Genomic DNA, 17,535 nt, shown 5'->3' with positions numbered 1-17,535 from the left:
AGGGGTTTTCAGGTATATTGAGCATCTGTGATTCCAGTTTCAATATTTCAGCTTTATCTTTCCAAACAGCTGAATATATCTGATGTCAGGCTGGCAGAGATCAACACTCTGTGTGAATTGTTCCTCTTTGAACTCTCTAGTCTTAATGACTTTCACAGCATCCCACTTGGTGACATCAGAATACAAATGAAGCTTTGTGATACCGGAAGCAAGATATTTTAATTTTTTGTAGTTCTGAAGCTATATTTCTAGGAGTATGTGTAATTTATTCATAATATATTTGTAATCAGGTTATGTTGTATCTTACTGCTGCTATTTTAAAATAGATTTGTATTCTTGGCTAATTTATTTCCATTTTTTCCACAACAGTAGTATTAAGGAAAAAGAAGAGGTGTTCTGCTTGTTATTTTCACTTCACTGGGGAGTGTTTGTTTTGTTGCTTTTGTTTTAATGCTCCTTTCCCTGGGGCTCATATATATGGATAATAAGTTCTCTTCTTAAGTGCAGACAAGAAGTGTTGGCGTTTGCTCTTTCTAAGAATGGAAAACTTTCTTGTGATGTATAAAAACTCACTGATGATTCAAGCAGTCTGCTTTGGCCAATGCTTTATTTACATGGTGAAGGGAACCACCCAAAATATGTGACCCTTTCACCTACCAAGGAGCGGAGGCAAACATGAACTTGCTCTAGGCTGACAGGTTCTTGGCTGGTTTCTCTCCACCTGTTGCATCCCAATATTGTTGTTATTTTTTAAAAAAAAGAAAGTTGCCTAACAACCTTGCCAGTTTCGCTAACATTATACACGACATTATGTATTATATCCACAGAGGCTTATTTCATTTAACTTGATTTGAATTAATGGTGCCAATGAGTTGACTTTTACATTTCCTCAGCTACTAGTGTTTGTCCTAGTAGTTTGAGGTATTTTGAACTGGGAAAGTAGTGCTTGAAACTGAAGGTCACTTAGAAGTTACCATCCTCTACTGTGGAGTTGAAATTAAAAAATCCCCTTAAATGACTGAGTGTTGTCGAGTTTCCTTTGTATTCTCTAATATTAAGAAAACATAGCAAAGCATATTAAGAAAGCACGTTGGATTGATCTTAATGGAAGTAAGCAGGAATCCTGACGGAAAGGGCATTTTTTTTCTGGATAGAAGAAAATTAGCCGTAATAAAGATCACAACAGAGTGGCCATACTGGAATTAATTATGAAGGATTGAATCTTTTTTGCAGAGCAGATAATAGCTTTTTCTTCCCCTTTTATTCATGAAGAAATACCATAGGGCATCTACTGGTTAGAGGTTTGAGTGATACTGGGTGTCACTGTGTTGTTGATAGAACAGTAGTCCCCCACGGTGACCAAGAAACACCTTAATGCTTAATGCTGACAAAGCAAAGTATGAAGGATCCAGGTGGTGGCTTTCTCACTCCATGAGTTTAGTAAATAATTAGTTGAATCCCGTTGTCAGAGGAGAATGAAGAGGATTTACATTCTTGCTCAGCAAGGACTGTTATTAAATAAGAGGACTATGAACAGATAGATGTGATGTGTGTCAGAAATGGTGATGGTATAGGGTTTTTGCTGATTTACTGTTGTCTCACTTGATGGGTTTTTAATTGTTTGTTTCTCTCTTTCCAGAAGGTACCAGGGGCATCTGGTGGAGCTTTACCAAAAAGGAGGAATGCTAAGCTATTTTTAGGTATTGTGAGCAGCTGCTTTCACAGAGTCCTTTTCTGGCCCTATCTGCATGTGTACTTGGGTTCTGTCCACCCTTCTGTCTGGCTTTTAGGTTACTTGTGGATTTTCTTTTTCTCTTATGTTTTTTTTTTTAACTTTTGGTTTTAGTTTTTAAAGTTGGTCCAGAAAAGTAATTCTTAGTAATTTTGACACATATACAGAGATATGTTAATGTATACATGAAACATTTTAATCTAAAGTAGGCCCTCAATTATTCCCAAACAGTGGAAGGTTTAATAGGTACTTTTGGAATAATTCTGTCCCTTCTCTCTTTGTCATACCCACAAAGCACTATTTTATTAAAATATTTATTTATAGTTCATGTTTAGATATAACAGGGTCTTAGTATGGCACTGTTCTGCTCAACAGCTGATCATAGGAAGGGTTATAATCCCAAAGTTGTTACACAGGTAAACGTTCTTAAGTGATGTTGTGATCTCCCTGTAATGAATGCAACAGTACGTATGTCATGAACATCTCTTACCAATTCCTATTCTGTGATGGCCAGAATTGATTCATGGAAAGTAGTTTTCTTACCATGTTTATTTCATTCAATATCCATTGATTCAGATTACCCAGAAACTGGAGAGCCTAATAAATATGTATGGGGGGAACTTGTTGCCCATATTCTCCTTCCTCCCACCACTTGTGGTATTTATCTAATTCATCTATTATTTCTTCTCTGTGTATTAATAGTAGTTTTTTTCTTCTGGAAATTAAGAGGTTAAGTGTTTTCTTTACAATTGCCAGTTCTTCCAGCTAAGGAGAAACAATAGCATGGCCTCCCTTTGGAATTGCTTTGATCTGTGGAGTGGCCCTAAGAGCCTTTTGCATGTTGTGATCGATTAAATTGTTGCCATTAATGTCCAGAGTAAGTTTTGCAAGGAGGGATTAGATAGAAAAAGTCTTAAGATGGCTCATAAAGTATCAGAACTTCTCCTGTAGAACGAGACTGTAAGTTGCAGATGCTGGTCTAAATGCCATTTACTGTTAGTTTACATTGAAAAAAAAAAAATTACCACTGAATGCTTATAAAATAATTGGTTCAGAAACCAAGCTGTCTGCAGGACAGCAGTGGTTGCAGAGCGTTAGCAATGTGAGTGTAACTAAGAAATATAAAAGCACGGTCAGATTTTATTCTTGCCGATTTATTGCATGCCTTTTGAAGCTCCTGTCATTGTGATATGCCAGCACACAGTGTACATGGCATAGTATCTCTGACGTGCCATGTTGGAGTCCTCAAATTCCATCCTTGCACATGAGCATTTTGTTCCCACTGAGTAAATCTGGTGTCAGCAGTTCCAAGTGTCCTGGGCCTGGTAAACTTCTGAAGGCAGTGCTCTTTCACTGGGGTGAATAAGCACACAGAACTCTCACCATTTAATACAGCACTTGTGGAATCTAACGCACTTTTGAAAATTTACATGATCTGGTGTCTTTTCTACTGCAGTCCTCTTTGCAGCCCCTGATGCTAGGTGGGAGTTAAAATGGTATCAGCTCTGCTCCGATCCTTCAGATACTACTTCCATGTGTCCAAATGCTTTGTATCCAGTTTGGCTCAGCAGAGGCGTTGGTGTTTTGTTTTTTTTTTCTTTTTTTTTTTTGTGGGGAGGAGGTTGACCATGGGTAAAGAGAAAAAGAATTATTACTGTCCTTATTCATAGCTGAGGAAATGAAAGAACAGAGAGGTGAGCTGGTTTCATAATTTTGCATGTGACAGCAGCAGAGATGGTTAGCAAAAGTTGGTGTTTTATCTCTTAATCCAACATCTTCCTTGTTGGTTCAGAGCTGCTGGACTTCTCATTTTAACAAGTTGGTTTATTTATGTCTTTCTCATCAGGCACCTATGGTAGAGGTTTTGCATCAAACTGACTGGTATCAGCACATATATGTAGCCTGCCATTTAAGGTTTACCCTGTCAGACTAGAATAGGTAATGATCAATGGCTAACTTAACATCACTGTGTTTCTAGGTGTCTTTAAATAATTCCCTGAAGGCCTGAGATTTAAGTTTTGTGTACAAAGTCAATCCAATTTGGGCATTTGTTACATTGCTTCTTACAATCTTCTTTGATGTAAAGCTATTAAAGATACTAAACCGTTTTCAGTCTCCTTAGTATTAGGAAAACATCTTTTGGATGCTCACTGATTACTTTCTAGCACTGCTGCTATCCAGCAAATGCAACAGAAACAGTCTGGTTGGGTCAGTCCACTGGAAGTTTTGTCTTTCCCTTAACATTAAAAGATAACACAGAAAAGCATGTGTGCATGTGTGTGCATGCATTAGGCTTGGGGCTCATTTTATTTTGGTTTTCTTTTGGAGAGGGCATGAGGTGTTTGCTGTGAGTGTTCTGTGTAATCTGGAAGCGTAACAACATTGTGCATTGAAATGTATGAACTTCCTTTAATCCAGAGTGTTTAAATGTTGCTAGGTAGTGTGAACATGGTAACTTCAGCTCAGACTAAGCAAGCTTTCCATGGATTTGGGGTGATACTTAACACAGATGGCATTACATTGCTTGAAGTAGTATCTTCACTGCTTTATCATCTATGGTAGCAAGTCTGAAGATACTTGGCAATTGACAATATGTGAGGCTGTTGCACAAAACAGTTGTAGATCTAATCTGTAAAATGGAAATTAATTGATGGGACAAGGTGGTAGCTCTTTGTGAGTTAACAAGGCTCTCGGATAAGAAAAAGCTGCACTATTGTCTTTGGCACACAACCTCTCCTTTAAATCAGCAACAGTATAGTAAGTGTGATACCAGGATATTTTTGGAAAAAAGACAAGACATGATTGGAGCAGAAAGTGTTATATAACTGAACTTTCTTATTGACCCATTTGGAAAAGAAATAACGGATCAGAATTGATAAAAGTTTTACAAATACAACAGAAGAGAGAAGAATCAATGTGGATATTCCATAGTGAAGTAATGGCTCAGGGACTGCCAGAATATTCTAGGACTCTGTGTAATAGTGCCCCTATGTATCCATTGACTATGTGAATAAGAGCAACTGAATTAACAGGGTGTACTGTGATCTTCCTTACATGATCCTGGTCAAAAGGAGTATTAGAATAAATCAGAAGATCCTTGTATTGAAGGGATTGGAGGCACAGTTCTTAAAGTAAAATTACCGGCAGAGTACCTGAGACTGCTACTCCCAGGAATTATCAGCAGAGCCCTTCCTAATGTTCTAATTATGAAGAATTAATGTGATTGTAATTGGCCTAGAAAGGGATTGAAAAATAAGGAAATAAAGTTTGCTGGTTGATTTAACATTATCTAAGATATTAAATCTAAAAGGGATTTTTAATGTGTTACTGACTAACTAAACAGTAGATAAAGTACCTGTTGAAAAATGCAAAGACAACAAAAGAAGTTCTTTAACTGGGTGTACAGTGATGTGGTCTAAATTGGCTATTACTGTTCAGAAAGGTAGCTCTGAGAGGGAAGATATGAATGGTTCTCTGAAAATGTTAGCACAGCTGTGGGCTGCAGTGAAAGAATCAAGTTGAACATCAGGTTGAGAGCCACATTTTATGTTTTGTTCTCTGTTATTTTGGTTTATAGATAAGAAGTTAACCTGTCTTTAGGATAGAGAAAACACAGCTGTTTCTCCTCATCTGCCTTTCTCCAAAGCCAACCAACCAGACAACACAAAAGCCATTGCACCCCCATCAAACAAGGAATCGATATCTGGAAAATAGGAGGTATCCTCTGAGGGAGGAATTGCTGCATTTTTGCCTTGTTCTGGTTCCCTCTTCCTGGGCATCTGTTGTTCCATGCCAGAGCCTTGACTGTAGCCTAAACAGAGCTAGTAGAGTGGCTGTCACAAAATTTGTGTGCAGACAGATGTCCTCATCCATATCAGTTGCCATAGCAGTATCTGCCAGTGCAGCAAGTTGTGTGAGGTCTGTTTTGAGCAAAGTCAGGGCTAACTTAGACCATCATTTAATAGTGTTTTGAAGTACTCAGATGAACAGTTCTGTCAGCAGATCTGTGAGGATGGTTATTGCTGGTGGGAGCAATGTTAGTGAGGAGCAATATCCATGACACACAGCTGGTGTCAGAGGCCTCAGAAAGGAAGAAAAAACTTCCATTGGGAGAATGTGTGAACTTCCTGAGCTGTTCCTGGATGGCACGTACCAACATATAGCAATGAGTATACTTATAGCTACTGTTTCCAAGTGTAAAGACTGTTCAGAAGAGTGGCCATACTAGATTTCAGTATAGAGTCATGGAGCTCTCCTAGATCTCATAGCAGCCAGTAGCAGAACCCTCTTTTCAGTAAGAATGTTTTTGTTTGGTAAGAGGACATTTATATTTATGTAAGTAAGCACATATAGAATATATGTCTATGAATGGAAAATTGTTATTTAGGAGGAGATGAGCGACTGTATTTTTAAATTTGACCCAGTAAAGTTCTACATGCTCCCCAGCAGTAGCAGTGGAGCTAAATAGAGCATGAGTGAACTTGCTTTCTGGCTTTCCCATCAAAGCTTGAGTTAAGTATAAAATGGTGACCAGTTACCTTACACTAATAGTCTTAATAGTTGGCTGGTTTAGGTAGAACTTTGGAAATTAGTCTAGATTAACAAAAGCTAATGCCACTAGCTAAAGAGTTCACAATTTAAATTTTGCTGTTTTAGATTTGGCTGTTTAACGTATGACTGTGCCAGAAATCTAAGGGGTGAGGTTTATGTCTAGCAATAAGAACAGCATGCTGATGCTTTGGAGATGTGGCAAGCAACTTGAATGTTATTTACAAGTAGTGAAGGATCCATATTATCCTGATAGAAAGTTTTGGTTTTCCTATTGCCACAAAGGAGAATGTTGTGACTGTAAAGTGAATATACTTTTAATTTCTTCGTTCTTATAGCTTATCTGACAAGGTCAGTGTTTTGGATGTGCCTGAAGACAAAATGAAGTGAATAGCTTATAGTTTGCAAAGTGCTGGTGCTGCAATTCATTATTATTGAGAGGTTTCTGGAAGAAATTGTTTGTTTTAAGACTCAGTTGTCCACTTCCAGGTCAATAGAAATTTTTCCATTGCTTTCAGTGAGAGCAGGATCCTAGCCCTGATTCCAAAGTTGTCTTTCTAGGGTTTCAAAATTAGTTGTAGGCTCACTAGTCAACATCCTCATTCAATTTTCACATTTGTATTCTCTTTCATATGCACGTAGACACATCCACAGGCACAGGAAATCCTGTTTGGGGGTGCTGCCTGGAGTCTTCTTATGCCACTATTATTAGTGCAGTTGGTTGGTAACTTGTCTAAATCTGATCTGGGCATGTCCACTCCTTTCCTGCCCCTCTGGTGAGTTGGTTTACAGTAGTCTGTCTTCCTCTCCCAGCTGCTGTTTTCAGTCAGTTTGGCAGCAATGCATTTCTCACCGTCACTGCAGTGATGCCTGTGAGCTGGAGTAAATTTCCTCTACTGACCATTTGCCCAAAATAACAACATCAGTTGAGCCTCTGTTTTAACTGCCTGTTGTTTTGCTTTGCATGTCGCCCTGGCCTCCCAACACAACAGTTATGACCTATGGACACTTTGCTGTAGCGACCACAACTTTTAATTTGGGCTCTGAGGAGGTACTATGAAGTTGTTAGTCTACTGCAAGGGGAGCCAAGTCATGTGGACACTCACCATCAAGCTATCAGTTTTTTTAAAAAAATTATGGACTGTTTGGTTTTCTTGTGGTTCAGTCTTAGAACTAGGTAAACCCTTTTTTGCCTAGAGATTCTTCTACTCACAATGCATCTTGGAAGAGCATCCTTGCCCAAGAAACAGCTTTGTATAAAGCATAGTCCCTATAAAAAGTCCCTATTTTTCAATGTTTTTAGTGTTACAGCAATTTTTAATCAAATATGTATCATTTGCAAATAGATTTCCCTGTCCTTCTCTTTTCTAGTTACTCAAGTTACTCTCAGCCTGTCTTCATAGGGGAGATGTTCAAGCCCTATGATTATCTCCATGGCCCTCCTCTGGAGTCACTCAAACAGTTCCACGTCATTATGTTGGGGGCCCTAGTTTTAAAATCCACATTTTAAAATCCACATTTGAAACTGTCTGCAGATTGCACAGGATGCCCAGTGGCTACAGGCCAACCTCTGACCTCATTTTGTGTGGGCTCCACTGCTTTCTAAAGTAATTGTTTTTACTTTATTTACTGCCATGCTTTCTTAGCTTTGTTGGTCTTTGCATAGGCACAGAAATCACAATGCAGATAGAACTTCTTACTGAACTTAGTAAGTATGTCTCTCAGTGCTTACAAGCCAAGATTTAAAGTTGAGTAGTGATTTGGGGGTTTTCAACTAGGCAGCATTATGGGACCTGTCTGACAGTCAACAGAAGGTATTAGTTTATATGGTCATCTGCTGTATGAAAGGATTTCAGTCAGTGACCTCAGAAGTCCTTTCAGCTCCTGTATACTGAATCTGAACACTGAGAAACTGTCTTCAGTGTGGTAATGTGAAAAAACACTGGTATTCCTTTTAATTCCTATTCAGAGGGTCAAGGTGTATCGAGTACACATGTACCAGCTTACATGGTCACATTCAAAAGTGGAATTGCCAGTTAAATCATCCTGGTTTGTGTTTTTGGGTTTGTTTTTTTTTCCCCCTGGAACTGTTATGAGACTTCCTTTAAAATAAGTGTGATGCTGCCGTATCAGCATGTCATACAGCTGGAATGCCGTGCTGACAGGACATAGGTTCTGCTTCTCTGGTAACATGAATGGTATGAAGCCCAAGTTGGTAAAAAGGAACTTCCCTTCCTTATCCATTGCACTCAAAAGTCTTATGCTCCTAAGTGTGTGAAGTCCTCAGATGGCAGCAAATGATTGCTAATAGGATACTCAGTCTTTCATCCCTAGGTCACTAGTTCAAATGCAGGTCAGTAGCAGTGCGGTCGCTAAATCTGACTGTTGTCGACTGTCTTCTGAGATGAGTTGAAGCAGCGCCTGAATTTTGAATGCAGGCGACTGTATCATTGCTGTTTCTATAGAGCAGGTTGTAAATATTATACATTAAATGTCGGTATGGTAAGGAAATGAAAATACCAGTAGGTTTTACGCTTGTCTACAGATAATAGCAGCTGATGTGAGCTGTCCTCAGGTTCCCTCTGGTGGCTGAGTGAAATGTGCGACTGCAGGCCCCGAAGGGGAGTTTGCTGCCTTAAAACCACTGAACATACACCAAGTTTTTGTCCTCTCTGATTAACCTCCGTCTTACCTAGCAAATGGTCGGTACTTCTGGTTTTGCTGTGCTGGTCATCATCAAATCTGTGGGAATTAAGTGAAAATTCTCTGTGATACGTTGCTGTATGTATCATCAGCTTGGAGATAGTTTCTGTACTTCACAGAGCAAAAGAGCTTACGGCAGTTGCAGACTGCATCTGTTGAGACCCACTCCTGTAATAAAACACAAGACTGTAGTACAAGCTCAGAAACAAGCCCAGTAACTCAATTATTCTGCAGTAAGGGAAGGGATCGTTATGAAAATATTTTGATTCAGGGAATCATTAGTAGTGAATATTTTCATTATTATGCTTTCAGTATAAGAAAAAGTTCTTGCATTTGTCTCTGTATTCAGCTGATGAGAAGGGCCTTCTGTTGGTTGTTCCTGAGAAAGCAGTCATACACCTGAAGCCACTAACAGTGGGTATTGTCACCCGTCAGGACTGACTGGTGAGGCAGGTGAGCCAAGAATTGGATGGAAACTGGATTATGTGCCTCTCATGAAGTGGTCTTTCTGGGTCAAATGAAAATGTCTTTTGATAGGTTTTTTTAAATCACTTACAATGTTCAGTCTATTTACTACCCACTGGGTAAATAGTGAGCTTAATTTTCCGAATCTGGCCTTTGTCATCCTCACCTCTCTCCCAAAGAGGCATTGGAGATTTCAAGCATTCAGAGGGTGCAGTGGTTGCTGCCAATGCTCATTTAGTATTGAGTGACTCATTAAGCATATGCATACTTGGAATGAAAATAAGAGACAGCTTTAGCTACTGCATCTTGGTTTTCATTGAACCTTATTCTGTCAGTGACTGTCTGGTACATCAGGCAAGCAGTACTTCACAGTGGTACCCTGTCACAATTTAGGAACCTGAATCTTGGCACAATCTCCTAACATTTCCCATCTTGTTTTCCAGATCTAGAGACAAACAGTGATCTCAACAGTGATGACTTTGAATATGAAGATGAAGCAAAACTCATTATATTTCCTGATCACTATGAAATCTCATTACCCAACATAGAGGAGTTACCAGCACTGGTCAGTGAGTGTGTGCAAGTGGCGATAGGAATTGTCTCTTGCATCAGTTTTTATCGAGATGGTGATGTGTTTTCTTACATGTGGTGCTTGTTTTTACATAAAGATTTTTTTTTTTAACCAAATACAATTTTTAAGTCTGCTTTGTCTTTGTTTCTTGAATTTCCTGTCACCTCCTGTATTCCTTCCCTCATTGTGATGCCAGTTTGTCTCAGGGAAGCTTGCATAGTACATGTTTTGTTTGCTCTCCTGCTAAAATAATAACTGCGATCTAGAAGAATACATGCATATTTAAGTATATCAATAGTCTTAATGATGTCCAGTTCTCTATGTGGTTAGCAATGTGCTGAAAGCCAAGTTCTGTCCAGTTACCACATGGTACTTGGTTGTGACTGACATATGTTTGTCCTCTAGGTGACGATAGCTTGTGATGCACTCCTCAGTGCAAAATCACCGTACAGGAAACAGGAACCTGACTCCTGGGAAGAAGAGCTACAGGCATCTAAACATGCCAAAACACTTGTACAGTTAGACAACGGTGTTAGAATTCCCCCCAGGTAAGGGTAATAAGGTTTGTTCATTGTAGGACAGAGTAACAAAACTAAAGCCAGCAATTCACAACAGTTCTCTTTGATGACACCAGACTGGGGTGTGTGTTTGGTTTGACTTATCATAATTGGAAATACAGAACAAGTTCCTGGCTTACCATTTTCTGCCATTTCTTCCTGTTTTGTCTTGCAGTGGTTGGAAGTGTTCAAAATGTGACCAGCGGGAGAATCTGTGGCTAAACCTGACAGATGGTTCAGTGCTGTGTGGGAAGTGGTTCTTTGATGGCAGTGGGGGGAATGGGCATGCACTGGAGCACTACAAGGAGACAGGTTATCCCCTGGCAGTGAAGTTGGGAACCATCACTCCTGATGGAGCAGGTCAGGCACCTGGCAGGTTCTGAGATGGGGGTATCTTCTATGCATGAGACTAACAGTGTGTATCTATTACCAGCTGGATTTGTGCTTCTAGTGCAAATGTTTGAGAATCTGATATAGAAAGAAACTCTTAGAGTCTGTGAATCGTGGCCAGCGCTAGTGGAAACGATACACACTCCATTCAGATAAAGCTGCTTTTATTTTTTTATCTGCTCTCCTCCTGTTTCATATTTGCTGTAAATAGCTTTTTGGGTTAGTGTAATAGTATGTTTATGATAAAGGAATGGTATTATTTTGAAACAGCAGAATCCAGAGAAGTAGTATCTCCTGGAACTGGAAATCCAGTTGTGATACATTTTCGGGGCAAATGGTTCAATCTTAGATAACATGGAAACAATAACAGTATAAAGGTTTTTAAAGTCAGAAAAGTCCATTTTTCACAGCATGTGTTGTTTTTAATTATATTGGAATCTGTGCTAATTTTCCTTATTGTTTTGGTAACATTTTGTTCAGTCTAATGAACACTCGTCTTCCTGGGGCTGCTTTGATGCTCTTTTGTAAAACACCTGATGATCTTGAAAGAGGAAGAAAGCTCTAGATGTGTCCTTGTTTGCATATTCTCTGAATGTGACATTCTGCAGCATTGCTGTTGAGAGAATTATTGTACATGAGGATTAGATGGAGTAAACACATAAGAGGCTGAAGAAGTCATAAGGAAAGAGATCCTTTGGTGCAGCTGTATGGAGAAATAAAAAACCCCAACAAACAGAAGAGCGCATGACATGATTATAGTGCTATGTTGTAGTGCTTGTGACCATATGGATGAAAAATAGCTCTTCAGAGCAGCCCCTTTTTTTCAACACACATCAGTTGAGAGTCTTTCATCTTTAAGCCCTATTCAGTGTCAGGGAAAGGAGACTGTAGTCAGATTCAACCAGCTGTGCCACAGAAACATTGAGCAAAATTCATTCTTTTCTCTCCCAGATGGAATATTGTTTCCTTGCATGAGCCTGGTCCTGGATGATTATTATCCATATCTCTCAGTTATTGAAGGTGTTTAAGATTTACCCAGCTGTAGATTTCAACTGCATTTACAAAACAAATAGAATATTTTTTTTCCTCTTCTCATCTTTAGCAGCAGTACTTTTTTGCTTATGGCTGCTGTCCTTCTGCCTCCCACCGATCAGCTGCTTCCCCTATTACGTGGCCTTTGGGATAACAAAGGACAGGCTGTCATCCTTCCCTTTGAATGAGGGGTAGCAGCTGTTCTCCACAGACCTTTGCTCTTCTGGATGATGTTTACTTGGTTTTCCTATAGAAAAGGCTTTCTTCCCTCCTCCAATCATCCTTGTTTCCTTTTCAGTAATTATTCTCTCTGATCTATATTGCAGTGATAATCATAACCTCTCGATAGGGCTGGATGACAGATGACCTTCAGGAAAGGTGCTTTGTGGCTTATTGTGATGCAAAGTCTGTCTGGTTTCTCCTTCCATGGGCTGGAGGTGAAGAGGTGATGTTAGAGGAGTAATAAACATTAGTCCTTCGGCTGACATGACTTATTCCTTTTTCACACCATTAACAAAGAGATAAGAGTTGCTGTCAGTATTCCAATTATACTTACTTTATGTGCACTTACTCTCCTTGTCTTTACTGGAGAAATCTGTGCTTTATAAATTGTGAAAGATTTCTATTTTGTAGCATTCTTTCAACAAACATATCTGGGATCAGGGCAGAAATTGGATCACATTTCTGTCTTCTACTCTTGGGTCTTGGACAGGATGCTTGAGAGAGTCAGAAAATTTGCCTGCCTCTATAGGTTGAGTACTGCTTGGCAGATGGTGCTAGGACAGTGCCATTAGATTTCATTTCAAGTCACTGTGAGATAATGCATTTGAAACTAGTTTGAGGAAGAGGATGGGGTTTTGCCAGTAGGAAACCTTGTCTGACAGGTTTTTGAATGAGTTGTTTTGTGGATGCCAATCTCAGCAATTGTCAGGTACTACTTTGGGGGATCCTGTGCAACTTGTTTCTTAAGAGACAATGTTGCTGTTGCCTGTTATCCTTTAAGTGGGAGAGAGTGATATCTACACAGCCAGAACACGTAGAAATCTTAAGCTGTGGCAGAGAAGAAAGTACAAGTAGCACTTCCTTTTTTGTTTTCTTACAATAATATGAATAATTATTATTATCCTCTGTTTAATAATATTGTGTTGTCTGTCTCAGATTTTTCTTGATTTTTTTTTTTTAATATTTTTTCCTTCCTTATATTCCTCCCTTTTCTTCCTTTCTCACTCTAATGATACGAGCTTTTGTCACGTTTGCTGAATTGTCTACATTCCTCATCTACTAGTCGGTATGGCAGCACTACAGACCTGTGGCTGGGGGTTCTCATCATCTTTCTTTGACTTGCCACTTTTTTGGGGGGGGAGGTGGGGTTGTTGGTAGTGTGGCTTTGGTTTTCTTAACTAAGTGAGTTTCATCTCTTCCCCATGAACTTAAATTGGCTACACAACAGAAAGTGCTAAGGTAGATGACACGAGAGTTGGGCTTGAGCAAAGATTAATGTGTCTTCTGTTCTATTTCTGCTGCTCTGGATCAGTAGTCCCAGATGGCTGCACTCTTTTGTTGCCAAAGCTGAGGAAAAACAAAATCAAAGCTTCCACACCGAAAGTAGCCACCCAAGATCAGCTGATGTGTAATTTCACTCCATTAGGTGTTTGAACTTTATGGGATCTTCTGTCCATGCTGTGATCTCACTAGAAGACTATGGGAATGTTGTGATCTCTTGTGTGTGGATGAACAGTCATGTCATCTTGGGCACACTTGCTAATACAGTGGAATTCCAGCAGATGGGCAGCTACAGCCACGTGCATGCCAGAGAGGTCATCAGGACCAATGCTAATAGAGGATCTGGTGGCTAATCAGCAGCTGGCAGCATGACTCAAAAATACAGTTCCCTGCATTAAGATTTGATGGGTTTTATAGGGCTGGTAAATTTTAAAAGTTACATTATGTCTTTGAGGTCTTGTTTAACCTTCAATTTATCATTAAAGTGTGGGTTTGGTACTAGCTGACCTTTTTGTTAAAGTCTTACATAGGTGATGGGCTGAGCCATAGCCAGGGTCTGTAATTGCCAGGAGACAGCAGGTTAAGGACTTTTCAGATGTGTGCTGTGACTTTATCTGGATTCCTGTTCTCTTCTGAGTTTGTTCCGTCTTTCTCCTGGCTAAGTCTTCTCTGTCAGCTTAGATCTGGTCATGCAGAGCAAGGTCACTTTGAGAAACTCTGCTGGGCGTGAAGAAACCATGGCTGAGAGAAGTGCAGGCAGACTAGCAAAGGGGCAGTTCTGGATTTTTGTACGAGTAGAGGCCAAAGCAGGGAAGTAGTTCTTCCCAGCAAAGAGGCCAGAGAAGAGGAAAAAGTGGAAAGCTGCTTAAAATCTTACTAGTGCATGTCTCATCCCTCATACCTTTTACAATGCCTGCAAGTTTACTGCTATTTGCCCAAGTAGGTGAAAACTACTCTGGACTCAGCTTCATTATATAGTTCTCCCTTGAATCTCTCTGGGGAAAAAGGAATAAGCGAATTCCTTAAACTGTACCAGAAATTAAAATGGTAGCTAGTTGGTAGTAGTCAGTTAGCGCTATATACTCACAATTTTAATGTGTCTAGCTGTATCTAGTAGCTCCACAAAAATGCAGAATCTCTTGTTGCCATGTTCAAAATATGGACTGGCCACATATTGGAGAATTTTGCTTGCCCTGACCCTTGTCCCTACAAATTTCTTACATGGGAGGGGCACGGGGAGAAGACGGTGATCAGTATAAATATTCTGAGGTTCTAATACTGTGAGCACATGCAGTTTCTCTTGAGGAGAGTAGCTGAGGCGATTGTATTGAGAACATTTAAGATATTTACTGAGCTATATGGATGTATTTCCATTTTTCCCTCTGGTCATAACCAAACTGGTAGAATATTAATAAAGCACCTTCTGTAAGTGGTCTTGTACTGAGAATGCAACATAGGTGAACAAAGAAGGGATAACTTTTGATACTATAGCTCATCTATTTCTCTCTTTTTTTGTAGATGTCTATTCCTTTGATGAAGAGGAGCCAGTTTTAGATCCACATATAGCAAAACATTTGGCACACTTTGGAATTGATATGCTGCAGATGCAAGTGGTAGGAAATCTGTCATTTAGTTTGTTGTTTACTTGTTTGTTTAGTTGGGGGGAGGAGATAAGCAGTAGAAGAGTAAGTGTAGTATGGGAGTATTTAGTTTTGCAAAGTTCAGCCTGACAGTTCATGTTTTATTTCAAGATTTCTGGGATGAACAAATCATTACTGTCAATTCCAAAAGCTGCCTTCTGACAGAGTTCCTTTGTAGCCTTTAGTTTACATGTTTCATTTCTCATGTGCAATGTAACACTTTCCTTCAAGATTAAAAACATCCGGTTAGAGAAGAATATCTAGAATGTTTAATTACAGTGAGTGAAAGTCTATTGCATTTGTAAACAGACAAAAATCTTAAGCAAAAATGAGCTAAGCAGTGGGGAAGTAAAAAAAGTGGTTGAAACTATGCAAAGTTATAAATTTCAGTTTAGATCTTGTTAGTGAATACATTACAAAATGAAAAAAAAACCCAAACAATTCTCAAATCTAGAAAACAGCCTGCTCTAGTATGTACATTTGAGACTGGGGCAAAACATGTTCTCTCTATTAGAAGTCTTTTTCATAACTTCTGTCTTAGTGGATGTTGTTTCCAGTTGTCTTTAAATGATGTAAGAAGTGAATGGAATATGATTATGAAGGCAAGTGAGGGGTTTTTGGGGTTTTTTTGTGTGTTTGGGTTTTTTTCCCCTTTACTCAGGCATTTAACCTAGTAACGTCAACATGAAAAATCTTAAAAACGAACAAATCTCATGTTGGTTTAGTGTGTTTCATTGTCCATGTGGAGATAAAACTATGAATAATTCTAAAATGATAGAGAAGAGTTAAACTGCTATTTCAAAAGCCTTCATGGTACTAATAATGTTTTTGGTATACTAATTTCTTGCATCATCATGAATTAAAATACTTTTTTATTCAGTGGTCTTTCTGGAAAACTGACTTTTCTCTGCAACCTTGAAAACTTAGTCTCAACTGTTGCAAAGGTCTTGCCACACATTTTCAGACCAGTCTAAAAAATGTAATGAAGTGGCAGAGTAGTTCTAGCAGTAAATGACACTGTAGTGACCTGTACCTGCAAGCTGAAAACTGAGTCATGAAAGGGGGAAACATCAGCATCATAAATGTTAGCTTTTCCCATTTGAAAGAAGGGCAAAGTTCTTGGATCTGCAACTTTTCAGCTGGTTTATTTGCTAGGATCAGTTTCTACAGCAGCAGCTATTCCTACTCATTACAAATGGAATATGAAACCTGAAAAAATGCAGTGCTTTTTTATGCTGAGGTTTGAGGTTACAGCCCTGAGAGATTACAGCAAGCTCCTAGCTGGGATTGAGGTCACAACTAGGAACGCTCAGAGTCAGTTGTCTGTACTAAAGAGCTAAGATGTATATTGGAAGAATAAGCTGCTAAACCATGATCTTCTCCTCTACAAGTGGGATTTGCCTGCCATTACCCATCGGTTTGGCTGGTTTCTAGAGTTTAGATCACAAAGTTGGTGACGATGATAGCAGCAGCATAGTTACTGTAGAAGTTAAACATTAAAAAACATAATGTTGCTTTCAGACAGAGAATGGGCTAAGAGATAATGATATAAAACCAAGAGTCTCTGAATGGGAAGTGATTCAGGAAGCTGGCGTGAAACTCAAGCCCATGTATGGCCCAGGATACACTGGCATGAAGAACCTGGGAAATAGCTGCTACCTCAATGCTGTCATGCAAGCCATCTTCACCATCCCGGAGTTCCAGAGAGCGTAAGTAGCTTTGAACTAGTCCTTGTCACTAGTTGCTGTACTCCTCAGTCTTGTTTATCTAAGCAAAGTGGTATTTTGTCTCACCTGCAGATAGGTCTCAGTCAGTTCAGTGGCTGCTTAGAGGATTTAGTGATTATATTTTTCTGTTCTGGAAAAGCTTGGAACACAAAAGCTGATCTGCCTTTGAAATCAGAACTAACTTAGCTTCAGAGGTGGGAAATCATACCACCTTGCAATCTTGATTGTTCTGTGCTGCTTTCCATATGCACACATGCATGTCCCTGTTTATCTCAGTACCATCAGTATCATGTGAGGGGGTTTTATGCTGGCACATGCCTTTGTATAGCTGCAGGAATCATTCCATTGTTCCAGTGTCATTTGTACAAAAAACTGAACTGGCAGAAACATGTAAACATTGATCCATGCTAGTAAAAAGCAAAATACCTTTTGCATGTTGGTCTCACTAAGAAGAGGGAAACTATCACAGGCATTTTTAATGAAAAAATTAAAACCCCCTCTCATTTAATGAACAGGATAGTGTGAGCATTTGTCCATTGAATAATTAAAAGAGTAAAAAGACAAAAGCACAACAGAAGAAAGTGAAATATTTGTGACTGATAAACACATCTCTCTAAAGAAAGAAGCCTTTTTATAAAGGACAGTCTATGATTTGTGATAAAATTCA

The 17,535-nt window shown here is 39.2% G+C and overlaps 1 protein-coding gene across 1 annotated transcript in view; it reads left to right on the top strand.

Moving 5' to 3' along the window:
* Positions 1-17,535, top strand: part of USP13 (ubiquitin specific peptidase 13) — a gene marked incomplete at its 5' end in the record, with an annotated part of 52,395 nt that overhangs the window by 12,596 nt on the left and 22,264 nt on the right. The window contains 6 exons of the mRNA XM_084267499.1: positions 1,640-1,700; positions 9,892-10,013; positions 10,425-10,567; positions 10,752-10,936; positions 15,020-15,114; positions 16,663-16,850. Coding sequence (XP_084123625.1) covers positions 1,640-1,700; positions 9,892-10,013; positions 10,425-10,567; positions 10,752-10,936; positions 15,020-15,114; positions 16,663-16,850 — 794 coding nt within the window. The remainder of the gene's footprint in view (positions 1-1,639; positions 1,701-9,891; positions 10,014-10,424; positions 10,568-10,751; positions 10,937-15,019; positions 15,115-16,662; positions 16,851-17,535) is intronic.

Source organism: Gallinula chloropus, assembly GCF_964237585.1.
Source record: "Gallinula chloropus genome assembly, chromosome: 8".
Lineage (NCBI taxonomy): Eukaryota > Metazoa > Chordata > Aves > Gruiformes > Rallidae > Gallinula > Gallinula chloropus.
The sequence above is the reverse complement of the archived record's forward strand: the minus strand, read 5'-3'. Positions and strand labels throughout refer to the sequence as shown.